Source organism: Artemia franciscana, chromosome 17 (genome assembly GCF_032884065.1).
Source record: "Artemia franciscana chromosome 17, ASM3288406v1, whole genome shotgun sequence".
NCBI classification, from domain to species: Eukaryota; Metazoa; Arthropoda; class Branchiopoda; order Anostraca; family Artemiidae; genus Artemia; species Artemia franciscana.
In genome coordinates, this window is record NC_088879.1 from 12,659,508 (window position 1) to 12,672,863 (window position 13,356).

The 13,356-nt window shown below is 33.5% G+C and overlaps 1 protein-coding gene across 2 annotated transcripts in view; it reads right to left on the reverse strand.

Annotated features, from left to right (window-relative positions):
- Positions 1-13,356, reverse strand: part of LOC136037873 (probable ATP-dependent RNA helicase DHX34) — a 291,716-nt gene that overhangs the window by 148,585 nt on the left and 129,775 nt on the right. For both annotated transcript variants that reach the window (XM_065720723.1, XM_065720724.1), the window contains exon 3: positions 9,934-10,174. In XM_065720723.1, the coding sequence (XP_065576795.1) occupies positions 9,934-10,174 (241 nt within the window). The remainder of the gene's footprint in view (positions 1-9,933; positions 10,175-13,356) is intronic.

A 13,356-nucleotide genomic window follows, 5' to 3' on the forward strand; every position in this document is an offset into this window, starting at 1 on the left:
ATACGTAACCAGTGTTGCGTTCAACTATCACAACTTGGATTTTGTGGTAAAGCATCAACTACCCTTCCCTAAAAAAGGAAGAAGAACAAGAAATAGAGAAATGACATGGAAAAGATGGATGCAGAGTATCACGTTCTACTGTGACACCTTGATTATGACGTACAACATCGAGTACTTCTTCTCTAACAAAGGAAAAAGAATAAGAAAAATGAAAATAGACGTAGAGAATATGGAAATAGAGAAGAGGTGATACGCATCCAGTATCACGTTCTACTATCACAACTTGATTGTGATGTACAACATCCAGTACTTCTTCTCTAACAAAGGAAAAAGAATAAAAAAAAACTGAAAATAGACATAGAAAATATGGAAATATGAATACAACATCGAGTACTTCTCTAACAAAGGATAAAGAATAAGAAAAATAGACATAGAGAAGAGGTGATACGTAACCAGTGTCGCGTTCAACTATCACAACTTGATTGTGTGGTAAAGCATCAGCTACCCTTCCCTAAAAAAGGAAAAAGAACAAGTAATGGAGAAATGACATGGAGAAGATGAATGCAGAGTATCACGTTCCACTGTCACAACTTGATTACGGTGTACAACATCGAGTATTTCTTCTCTAACAAAGGAAAAAGAATAAGAAAACTGAAAATAGACATAGAAAATACGGAAATATGAATACAACACCGAGTACTTCTTCTCTAACAAAGGATAAAGAATAAGAAAAATAGACATAGAGAATATAGACATAGAGAAGAGGTGATACGTAACCAGTGTCGCGGTCAACTATCACAACTTGATTGTGTGGTAAAGCATCAGCTACCCTTCCCTAAAAAAGGAAAAAGAACAAGTAATGGAGAAACGACATGGAGAAGATGAATGCAGAGTATCACGTTCCACTGTCACAACTTGATTACGGTGTACAACATCGAGTATTTCTTCTCTAACAAAGGAAAAAGAATAAGAAAAATGAAAATAGACATAGAGAATATGGGCATAGAGAAGAGGTGATACGTAACAAGTGTTGCGTTCAACTATCACAACTTGATTGTGTGGTAAAGCATCAACTACCCTTCCCTAAAAAAGGAAAAATAACAAGAAATGGAGAAACGACATGGAGAAGATGGATGCAGAGAAGAGGTGATACGCATCTGGTATAACGTTCTACCATCACATTTTGATAGGGATGTAAAATATCAAGAGCTTCTTCTCTAACAAAGTAAAAAGAATAAGAAAGATGGAAATAGATATAGAGAAGATGGAGGTAGAAAAGAAGTGATACGCAACCTGTGTCGCGTTCAACTATCACAGCTTGATTGTTTGGTAAAACATTAACATCTTTATTGTTCTGTAAAACATCGACTACTCCTTCTCTAAGAAAGGAAAAAGATAATAAAAAAAAGATGAAAATGGAGATAGAGATGATGGGCGTAAAAGAAAAGGTGATACCAGTATCACATTTTACTATCACTCACTTGATTGTGCTGTAAAGCATCGACTGCCCCTTCTATAAAAGGAAAAAAGATCAAGAAAGATGAAAATGGCCATAAAGAAGATTTTCGTCTATGTGCAAATCTTCTTTATATGGTTATAACAGAATAACATATAACAATCACGCTATGATTGGAGTGCAAAGGGGAAAATTTCCCAGTTCATTTAGAGTTTGAATAGAATATCAATTTTATTTTGGGTACACTGTAAAATCATTATTGGTTTTATTTAGTCTAACATCCGTTTCTTTTAACTGTTTCATCTCTTATAATAGCTTTTCTAATAAAATAATAATTGGGGTAAAAGACAGACAACTTCCTCGTTCAATTATTTAGTAATTTCTGTTCGTTTTGAGTTGAATATTAGTTTTATTTTCTGTAACTTGTAAGTTCATTATTGGTTTCTTTTTTATTAAGTTGTTTCTTTTAACTTTTAGTTGATTATTCATTATAATATCAATTTTTTTTGCTCTGCTGAATACATATTTTCGCTCTTAACTTTTTATGTGCTAGTCTTTAGATGACAAGGGGGGCATCCCCTATCCCGGCAATCTTTATTTCTTTTGGTGTTGAACCTAGCTCTTTACTTTTCTTGGGGAATTTTTTTTTGGACGACATTCTTCAGCAAAACTTTTGTATCATTTTTTTTATCTTTTATTGGCTTTACGCTGGCGACCCTGCTGAGCAAGAGTATTAAGTCAAAGTAAAGTTTAAAACTTTATATCATTGTAAAAAATAGAAACTGAATCCCCAAAGGCACAGTTATTGCCATATAGCCAAGGCGATTTCAGATTTTGATGTCTCTGGTGACAAGGACCACTTAAAAGGGGGCAGAAGGGGACTTGACTCTCTCTGATCAGTCTTGACTCTTAAAAAGAGCACTAGAACTTTCAATTTTCAATCGAATGAATTCCCTTCGAAGTCTCTGGGACCGCCCCTTACATATAAAGTGTCTCTGCGAAAAAATGAAAATCAATAAATAATACATTCAAGCCTTATGGTTTTTACTAAAGGTAATGCTAGAGCGTCGGCTCTGTCAGTACCGAAAATTTACAGCTGTGATGGAAATTTCTTAAGTTAGTCTATAATCTTGATACTACCTGGACATCTTCTAAATTGTCTAAAAAACAATAGCCAACATGTCGCACTAAATTAATCAGATTCAAATTATATGAGAGCATCCTAAACTACTTTATTTTACTACTGTAAATACATCCTAAAGCGCTTTATATTTCTACTACTCTACAAAAATCATACAACTTTCTATGTTTTCCATAAAGCGCTAGTTTTTTTCAAAATTCAATAAATACAAGAAAATACAAGAATATTTATCTGAGATGGTTTTATCAGTTGCATAAGATTCGAAGCAATATTTTTTGTCTGTACTAAGTTTTAACTTTGCTCTTTACTTCCATTACAAAAGCTTTCGTTCTAATGAATTCTACAGCCTAGAAGGAAATAACTGTGGAAAGTAAACACAAAAAAGGTTTAAACTACAGATAGTCCAAGCTTTCATAGAGCATATGTGTCACAATGACATGATAAAATTAGCCATCTGATGGAAACCCCGAGAATGTGATCTAATGGCTCATTTTACCTTACTCTATGACAGATAAATCACTAATAAGAGGTAGGGCTGTTGTGATATAAAAGGCAAATCTTTCCATAGATTAGTTTTAAAACTTCTTCTGCAAAACAAGTTTTTCAAAGAAAAGTAAATAGCTCCACTAAGCCAACAATGAACAGAAATAAATCAAATAATTTCCAAGCGTAAAAAACCCCCACAAATCACCATCGATAAGTAAATGTAACTCATAACGAACAGAAATTAAAAATAAATAATTGAGTCAAACTCAAAACGAAGAAAAATTAACATGAGTAGGGCTGACAACCCCTATGCCTTTCCAAGACCAGAACATAATTTGTACTTTACTGAAACAAATTAATGAAACAAATGATATATATATATATATATATATATATATATATATATATATATATATATATATATATATATATATATATATATATATATATATATATATATATATATATATATATGAAACAAATGATATATATATATATATATATATATATATATATATATATATAATATATATAATATATAATATATATTATAGTTCAAGCAATTTTTTATTTATTAATGTAAAAGAAATTAACACATTTTAAATGTATTTTGTTGGGTCAGTCTAAGACATAATTACTGGACCTTTTTATCTACGTTGAAAAAATGGCTATCTCAAAATATTGATTGGATATATTTTAGGAAATGATGGGCGAGGAGGGGGGTCTGGTTGCCCTCCCCTTACTTTTGACCGTTAGAAAGGGCAATAGAACTATTGCCCTTTAGATTTTTAATAGGCAGCGAATTGCGTTGCCTATGATCTTTGGACTATTTTCTGAACAAACGGCTATCGAAAAATTTCTATCAGGCGCATTTCGGGAAATTACGACGAGTATGCGTGTGTGGGTGGGGGGGGATGGTAGCTGTCGTCCGATTACTTTGACTTTTGGAATGCATAATGAATTCATTTGAATTACATTTTTATATAAATAAAGATTAACAAAAATATTCCCAGTATCTCTTTTTTAAAATGAGGCTATTATGTATTATTTTATTATATTTATACCGTTCCTAAAATATTTTGGGACGGTGAATTCCTTTGAATAAACCCTTTAGTATGGAAGCTTAGGTTACGTCATCACGTCGTGTCAGCATTAGGTTCAGTCTTTCCCGCAGTAGAAAAAACCTTCAATCTTGAGTGCATTTTTGAAAGAGCCGAACTGATTTTGTTTACGTAAAATTTGTCCAAGTTTATCGATGAGTCTAGAGACATATGGTAAAGTTGAGCAGTTTTTGTTTTCTTTTATGACGTTGTCTGAAGAATTGGAGAATGATTTCATTATTTTCCTTTTCTTGCCTTTTCTTGAATTTTTTTCTATAATGTTCATTAAGTTCAAAGGGCATATAACTAAAGCACGATCTAGAAAAATCATGCTTTAATTATTCACCAAAGATGCTTTATCTTTTTTCTTTAGAAACTAGTGTCAAAACACTAAAATGAAAAATACAACTCGACCCTTAAAAAAAAAAACTAGAGCTAAAAATGTGTCACAAAGGATAAAAGAGGGAAAATGAAAATATTTTCTTGATAATGCACCAATAACTTAAAAAACAGAGCCGAATAAGTGGTATCTAGACTAAGTCAGATATCAGGAATTATTAAGGGCTTCATGATAAAGGAGATGAAACTCTTTCAAAACCTCTCGGTAAACAGTACGAGTCAGATAGTTAGTTGGGACTATTGAGGAAAACATCTTAATACGGCCATTGGAAATGACAAACTGAGCACAGGGCGAGTAAATAGTATCTATCCTTTCTTTTGTGGCAGTAACGCGTGCAGCTTTAAGGAGGAAGGAGCATGGGATTTTAATTAATTCTATTATTTGTTATTGACGATCTTTGCTAAAAACATTCAGCCTTTTTTAAAAGTATATAGCCATTTCAATACTGTTTTTATTAGTTTCAAATTTCACGATCTTTAGCACTCAAATTACAAATTATCGGACTTCATTAACAAAAAAACGGCTACAGACTTATAATTTGGTTGCGTTTTTGAATATTCGACTATTTATTTTTAATTTTCCACAATAAAAATATTGTTATCTTGTTTTTTTAGATGAAGTTTCATTTTATTATTAATATTATTAGTGTTCCATTATTATTAGTTATTATTAATATTAGTGTTCCAACTAATATTATATAGCCCTCACTAACAACTTGTGGGTACAATCCTATAATTTCCTATGCCTTTTTTTTAATATATCAATACAATTATCTAAATTTAGAGTGATGAATAATATTTTTCCCTTATATTTTAGTTTCAAAGTCCCAAATTTCTGGAAAGAATTGCTAGCGGCGTGGAAGTTGAAACCAAGATTACCCGTTACTAGATCCTGGACAAACATGTATGTCTAGCGAGGTTCTCGTGGCTTTTTTAGTGCAGAGTTTACATTTCCATACAAATGAAAACAATTTAGATTATACTTAAACACAGGGCATGTTTTATCAAACAGTCCGTGGCGACGAACTGCAAGTAAGGACAACTTAGATAATACTTAATAACAGGGTGTATTTTATCAAACAGTTCGTGTTTGATAAAACAACCGAAACTCTAAAAAACTGAATTTCGATACCAATAGACATATGAAAAGAATCGGACTTTTATGCTGTTTTCTAATATGTAAGTTTCATCAAGTTTAGTGTTACTAATCAAAAGTTACGAGCCTGAGAAAATTTGCCCAATTTTCGAAAAAAGGAGTAACAATCCGTAAAAGTCAAAGAATCTTAATGAAAATCACACCATCAGATTCAGCATATCAGAGAACCTTATGATGGAGGTTTCAAGCTCCTGTCTGCCAATGTGGAATTTGTATTTTTTGCCAGATTCACGGATGCGTGTTTATTTGTTGTTTTTTTCCTAGGGGTGATCATATCTACCCAGTAGTATTCATATATAGCGAGAGGGCTCATTAGAACGGAAATTAAAAGTTCTAGTGCCCTTTTTAAGTGACCAAAATAATTAGAGGGCAATTAGGCCCCCTTCCACGCTCATATTTTTACCAACGTCACTCGGTCAAAATTTTGCGATAGCCATTCTGTTCGACATAGTCGGAAAGTCTAACAACTATCTCTTTGAGGATGAATCAATCCCCTAAACCCCCGGGGAAAGGGCTACAAGTTATGACCTTTGCCCATTGTTTACAAATAGGCTAATATTGGCTTTAGGGAAGTAGGTAGGTAGGTAGGTAGGTATACGTTTATTTCACCAAAAAAAAACTACTAAAATTGTACTTACAATCAATGATATGCTGCTCGATTTAGGGACCTAAAATGTCCCTGTTCAGCAGCAAAACAACAACATATTAATGATAACTATTCATTCAAAATCCAAGAAATGAGCAAAGAAAAAAAAACAGACGAAACACTATGCAATCTCTCGAACAGGCATCTCTTATCTTGGAGAAAAAAAAAAGGATAAATTTTTAACCAATATAATTTACAATTTATTCAAAAAAAAAAAAATTTCCTGCTTTAAATAACATGAGGTTTTCAGACCACCTAACACTCTCTGGAATTGAGTTCCAAACATCAACACCTACATTTTTGATCATAAACCCATATTGCGTTGTATGCCTAATTTCACTAGTCAACTGTTCAGAGTTCTTAGTAGAATAATCGTATTAATTTGAATTACATCAATAAAAACTTCTAAAATACCGAGGAGAAATCCATTTAAAACCTGGTATACAAAAATTAAAATCGACTGAGACTTAGTAAAATCAATATTCAAAATATCTAACTTTCTAAAACAATCTCTAGTACTACCACACGCAAGATACTCACCCAAAATTCTAATTGCCTTATTCTCCATAATATGGACCCTTTTCACAGGACTAGAAAAATAGCTTGCATACAATGAACAACCATACACTAAATAAGTGTATGAATAATAAATTGCTTTCAGAACATGTAGATGAAAAAAATTATGAAATCTTCTTAAAATACCAACTCCACGAGACAATTTTGAAGATAAAATTTTGCAATGACAAATCCAACTAAAATTTACATCAAAATAAAATAATAGATATCTACATTGAAAAACATGACTAATGGATACACCTTGTAAAAGAATACTATGACAATGATTTACCACTTTACCAATACGACTAAAAATCATATAATTAGTCTTCTCAATACTCACTGCAAGAAAACTATGCTTTGTGAACTGAGATAAATTCTCCAGAGCTACATTAGTTATCGACAGATTCCCCAATCACTGCAAGCGCTGTGTCATCTGCGAATGATGTAGCTACGGCATCAGGAAGGTAAAAACGCATTGTATCCACGTATATCAGAAACAGTAAAGGTCCTAATACCGAACATTGGGGTACTCCACAATTCACATTGAAGGCTTTCCCTACAACACCATCTATAATAACTTTGATGGACCTACCATGCAGGTAAGACCTAAACCATTCCAAACACTTTTCAAGGACTCCTAAATAAGCTAGCCTACTTAATAAAAGATTAAAATCAATGGTGTCAAAAACTTTTCTAAAATCTATGAACACAGTAAGAGGAATAAAAAAAATTCTAGGGCACTATCAACGCACTCCATTAGATGGTATAACTAAACATTCAACTAAAGTTGCTCCTTACTTTTAGTTGAAAAAATTAGATTTTTAAAATTAATTTTTGATCGTTTTTGAAATAATGCTGATAAATCTGGCTCCCCCTTCATGAAAATTTCCTTTTCTTATGGAAGATCCCAACGTAAAAATTCTCTCCCAGCAAAATGTCCTCTGGAAACGTCCATCATCGCTGGAAATCCATCGCCACAATTTTTTTTTAGAACAATACCGTCAGAAAAATTGTCTTTAGCATACTCCCTCATTGGAAAAAGACTTTATTTTCTAATCGTTTTTCCAATCACTCCAGAAATCCCCCTTCGGTGGAAAATGTTTTACTGACATCCCCCCCACCAGTGGAAAATAGCTTATGCGGAAAGATCACCCAAGGGGAATTTGTCCTGCAAAAAATTCTCCTGTGAAGAATTCATCCTGCAGAGAATCCACCCACCGCTGAAACATTCCCCAGACAATTCAAAAGCCACTGAAAATTTCACCCATACGATTCTCCCGGAATACCTCCACATCAAAAATCGATTTGGCAGACAGAAATAAGACAAATAAAAAGAATTTCACGTAGGAATTATGTCAAATCTCTCAGTCAAAACTTCCCTGAAAAATTTACACCCGGAAACGGCCCTACACACAGAAAATTCTCGGCATGCAAATCACCCCAGCAGAAAAATCCCCTCCCGCCTCTTCGCAACAATGGTCAAATTTGATAACATACAGATCCTTCCCCACGGATTGTGGGAGTCCAAAAGACATAGTTATTGGATCATTGTGCATAGTTATTGGGCAGCTTTGGGGGAAAAGGGCGTGGGAGGGGAATACGTACCCCCCAATCTTTTTGGTCACTTAAAAAGAGTAATTGAACTTTGGATTTTTTATCGAACGTACTCTCTCACTATCTTCTAGGACCATTGGTTCGATACAATCACCCCCTCAAAAAAAAATTAAGTAAAAAATAAACACGCATCCTTTCCCTTTCTTCTGGCAAAAAATAATACAAATTCCACATTTTTGCTGGTGGGTAATTGAAACCTCTGTAGTAAGGTTCTCTGATATGCCAAATCGGACGGGGCAATTTTCATTAAGATTTTTTGACTTTTTGGGGGTGTTTCTTCCTTTTTCCAAAAATCAGACAGTTTTTCTCAGGCTCGTAGCTTTAGATTGGCAACATTAAATTTAATGAATTTTATATATTTGGAATCAGCATAAGAAGTCAATTTCCTTCATGTATCTACTGATATCAAAAATTCTGTTTTTTAGAATTTTGGTTACTAATGGACCGAGTCACTCCTTACTTACAGTTTGTTACGACGAACTGCTTGATTAAAGCAAATGAAAGTGATTTAAGCTATGAAAAAAAGGTGAAAAAACATCTTTTCAATTAATTAGACTTGATTACTAAATTGAAGTCGCAAGCACGTTTGAAGCTACACATATGTAGTTTGTGCTTCCAGCCTAATGTGGAGTGCTGGAGGTCAGTTTGTATATCTTCTATATACATAAAAATAAGTTGTTTGTCTGTTGACTGACGTCATGTTTGTGTGTCGACTGACGTCATGTTTGTCGACTGACGAAATTACAGACCGGGACACCGGGACACAAATGACGACCGGGACACTCAAAGAGAAATTACAGACTGGTTCCTATATAATTATTTATTTAATGTAAGACATCCAGTGTTCAATAATTATTTAAAGTATATGATTTCCATTGTTGTTCCAAGCACTCCATGCTGTAACCAAGTAATCGCACAAAAACAATAGTTCTTTGACTCTAACTTAGTATATAAAAGCAATTAAAAGCAATTTCAGCTACGGAATAAAAAGCTAAATAAAAAATTTCTAAATGTGTCTGTTGCTCCAATTTTTTAAAGTAGTTACATTTGATACGAAATTAAAGTCGCAGACATGTTTGTAGCTATAAAAGTAGTATGGGTTCAATTGGGCTTGCCTAATGTGGAGTGCTTTTTGTCAGTTGGTAAATTCCTATATACTTATTTATTTACTGTAACAAGTCTTGTGTTTGTAAATTATTTTCAGTTATGCGATTTTCAATTTTGTTAGCACTTCATTCAATAATTCATAACGCACAATAACAAAATGTAATAGGGACTTATAACCTGTTACTGATTTCTAGATATGCTGATTTTGGAATCACATTACCACTTTAATTTATAACGCATAAGCCTCAACAACAAAATGTGGTTACAGACCTGTAATCCGCTATTGGTAGATTTTTCTGAGATTGCCTCAACTTCTTCAGTTTAGAAAATTTATCCTTTTGCAAAAAATTGACATATAGTTGAATAATTATTTTGACATCATCTATATCACTCTTTCTCAGCGCTACTCTCGTATCATCTCTGTCTCTAGGTGGTAGATGTGAAAAAAGGAATTCAGTAGACGGAAAGTGGATGGTAAATGGTACACTATTTAGTTTCGAAATGGGAAGCTCTAGAAAATAAGAAAAGCATTAAGTGTTATAACATGTTTTGTTAATTTCTAGCCATGATTTTGATTCTGTCTAAAAATTAACAACTTTTCCCCATACTTTATATAGAATAACTGCTCAAAAACTATATAAAATAACTACTTAAAAGTTACTAATAGTAAAACAACTATAATGTTAGTCGGTGCCGTATCAAGGATTTTTTTCCGGGGGTTTTACAAAAGGATTTTTTCGGGGGGAGGAGAGGGTTTCCACAAGAAACTCAAAAGGCATATAGGAAATTTGTTAAGGCTATATCCGTTTCGTTACGTTTTTACGAGTCAAACCAACATTTTGAGGGGTGTGGGGTTCAAAACCCCCTACCCCCCCCCTAGATACGGCCTTGATGTTAGACCTTAATATTTTCTATCTATACCGTTAGCCTATCTTTTCTTCACAGTTTATAGAAAATAACTGCTTAAATGTTATTAAGAGCAAAATGACTATAATGTTAGCCTAACGTTTTCTTTTAATATCGTTAGCCTACTTTTTCTTCATACTTAATAGAAAGTAACAGCTTAAACGTTATTAAGAGCAAAATGACTATGTTAGCATAACGTCCACCTAAAAATAAATCAAAAGTTAAGTAACAGACGTCATTTAATAGACGTTGCAAAGAACAATCAATTACATCATTCTCAGTAGAGTCATTTGATTTATTAATTTTTCCTCTGACTTCAAATGGAAATACAACAAAAAAGAAAAAAGAGATGTAACTTCAAAACTGAGATATTAAGAAAAGCCAAAAAGAAGAGAGTGCACACTAGCCTAGTAAGAACAAAATAAAAACATAAATGGGCTGCTACTCAAAGGTTGATAATAAATATTGTATTTCTGAAGAGGTACTGATTCATAGTATAGGATCTATGGCTTTTTTCATCTTTTTTTGTATAGAATAGGGTGTCAAGTGATGAGATTTTTTTTTTGTCCCAATATGCTGTTTTAAACTGCTTTGTGGAATCTGTAACTACGAGGCTTGTTTGTTGTTTTGGGCTGGCCATAAAAGCTATAAGGATTATAGGTAAATTTATCTTTGTATTGTTTATCTGTTAGTTGAATGAATATTTATTCATCTCAAATACCAAATAACACACTCTGAAAGTGCTTATTAATCGAAAAGTAAGTGGTTGCTTCAGCTCAAAGTGGTGAAAACTGGCGAAAAAAGTGAAAGACGAAAAGAGGGGGGAAGGAGAACACCAGCTTAGTTAGGACGATAAAAAGGCCCCAAATGGTTGCTACCCGAAATTCCTGATAAATGTTAAAGAACTGTCCTGAAATTATTTATTTATTCATAAAGTAACTGGTTATTTTAATTCAAAATGATGCAAAATTAATAAGAAAATAGAATAAAATGAAAACACCAGCCTAGGGTGGACAACAAAAATGCTTCAACTGGTTGCTTCTCTAAGACTATAGCTAAAACTCACCGCACCACCAAGCCACTTGAGGCCAACGAAGATACACATACTCATCCTCCATGCCAATCTATTCAAAGCTTCCCTCTTTACACCCTCTCAGGAAGTTCCCATTTCCCTTCAATCTTTCCTTACAACATCCTCCCACCTAAACCCAGGATAACTTACTTTTCTTTCAGCCCTGGACAATTGGCCGAAAAGGACAATCTTTGGCAATCTGTCATCTGCAGAGCGTGCCCTAGCTATCTTAGACATCTTAACCTTTCTCTCATTATAGCCCTAGAAAATTGAGCCACACTTTCTTACAGCCCACTCTTCGAAATACAGTTAGTCAGTCAAATACCCAAAACAATCCGTAGGCAATTTCTCAGAAAACATCTTGTAAACCTTCCTCCATTTCTTGGGAGCGCCAACAATTCAGAACCATACTTACCACTATCATCACTGTAACTTCCAATATTCAAACCTTGGTTTGAAGACTTCGCTTCCAATTCTTCCGAACTTTTTTTCAAAGGTGAAAAAAACGCTCTGGGCCTTTATTCTACTTTAACATCTTCACTGTACCCACTGTACCACTAATAACACTACCTAGGAAAGTGAAGCTATCCACTTGATCGATCTTTTCGTTACCCAATGTCACCTTTCTATCTTCCCTTATTCCTAGTCTTAGCGACTTAGTCATCTGAACGTTAATTTTCAAAGCTATTCTAGCAGCCTGAACTCGCAAAACCTCTAAAAGTTCATTCGTCTTACTCACACTTTCATTTAGGATGCTTAAATCACCAGCATAATCTAAGTCAAGGAAAATTTTACTTGCCCATTTGATTCTGTGTTCTCCCATTGACTTTGCTGTGCTCCTTAAGACAAGTCTAGATTTTTTTTTTTTTTTTTTTTTATTGTTTTATTTATACGTGAGCTGATTTTTTTAAATGTATTATATTGATATATTCTTGTTGATTGTTTGTATTTGTTTTATTTATTTTTATCTTGGGGAATCTATCAGGACTATTTTAAGGTTTGTTATTATTTGAAACTGGCCAAACCAGACGCAAATCTTGAATATATTTTTTATATTGTTTGTATATTCTCTTTCTTATGTTGAGGAATATATTTCAAAAGTGTTTTTAATCATAAAAGAACTGATTATTTTAGCTCAAAACTGGCAAAAGAAGGTGAAAAGTGGCGAGGGCCAAGAATCACAAAAATCAGCTTATGGGAGCTGAAGCATGTATTGTCATTCATTATAGCCTATATGTAACGATGCTTCAATTGAAGCAGCTAAAAAAGAAAACATAATTTTTGAAAAATTGAAATTAGAACTTATTGGAAAATCTCTGACTATATCACCCTCGAGTAATTTTTTTTACCTTGAAGTAGCTCACTGCATCAGTCCATATTTGTGCAGCCTGTGGCCTCTTGACTACACCTAACCCTTTTTATTCCAATCTGTAACCATTTTTACATCAAATTTTTTTTACAACTCCAAGTGATCTAAAAATTCTTCTTCAGGAATCCAATTCAACGAGTTTAGGTTCAAGTGAATTCTTATGCATTTATTATATATCAAATAACCAGATAGCAGGACAACTGTAAACAGATGTTACAAAGTTAATTCTCAATCATCCACAGACCGTTCAGGCCACACAGGCCTGCTTTGTGAGGCCAGAGGGGCGACAGGCTCACTTATACCCAGGCATGCTTTTTGGATTATCCTAATCCTCAAAGTAGCTTAT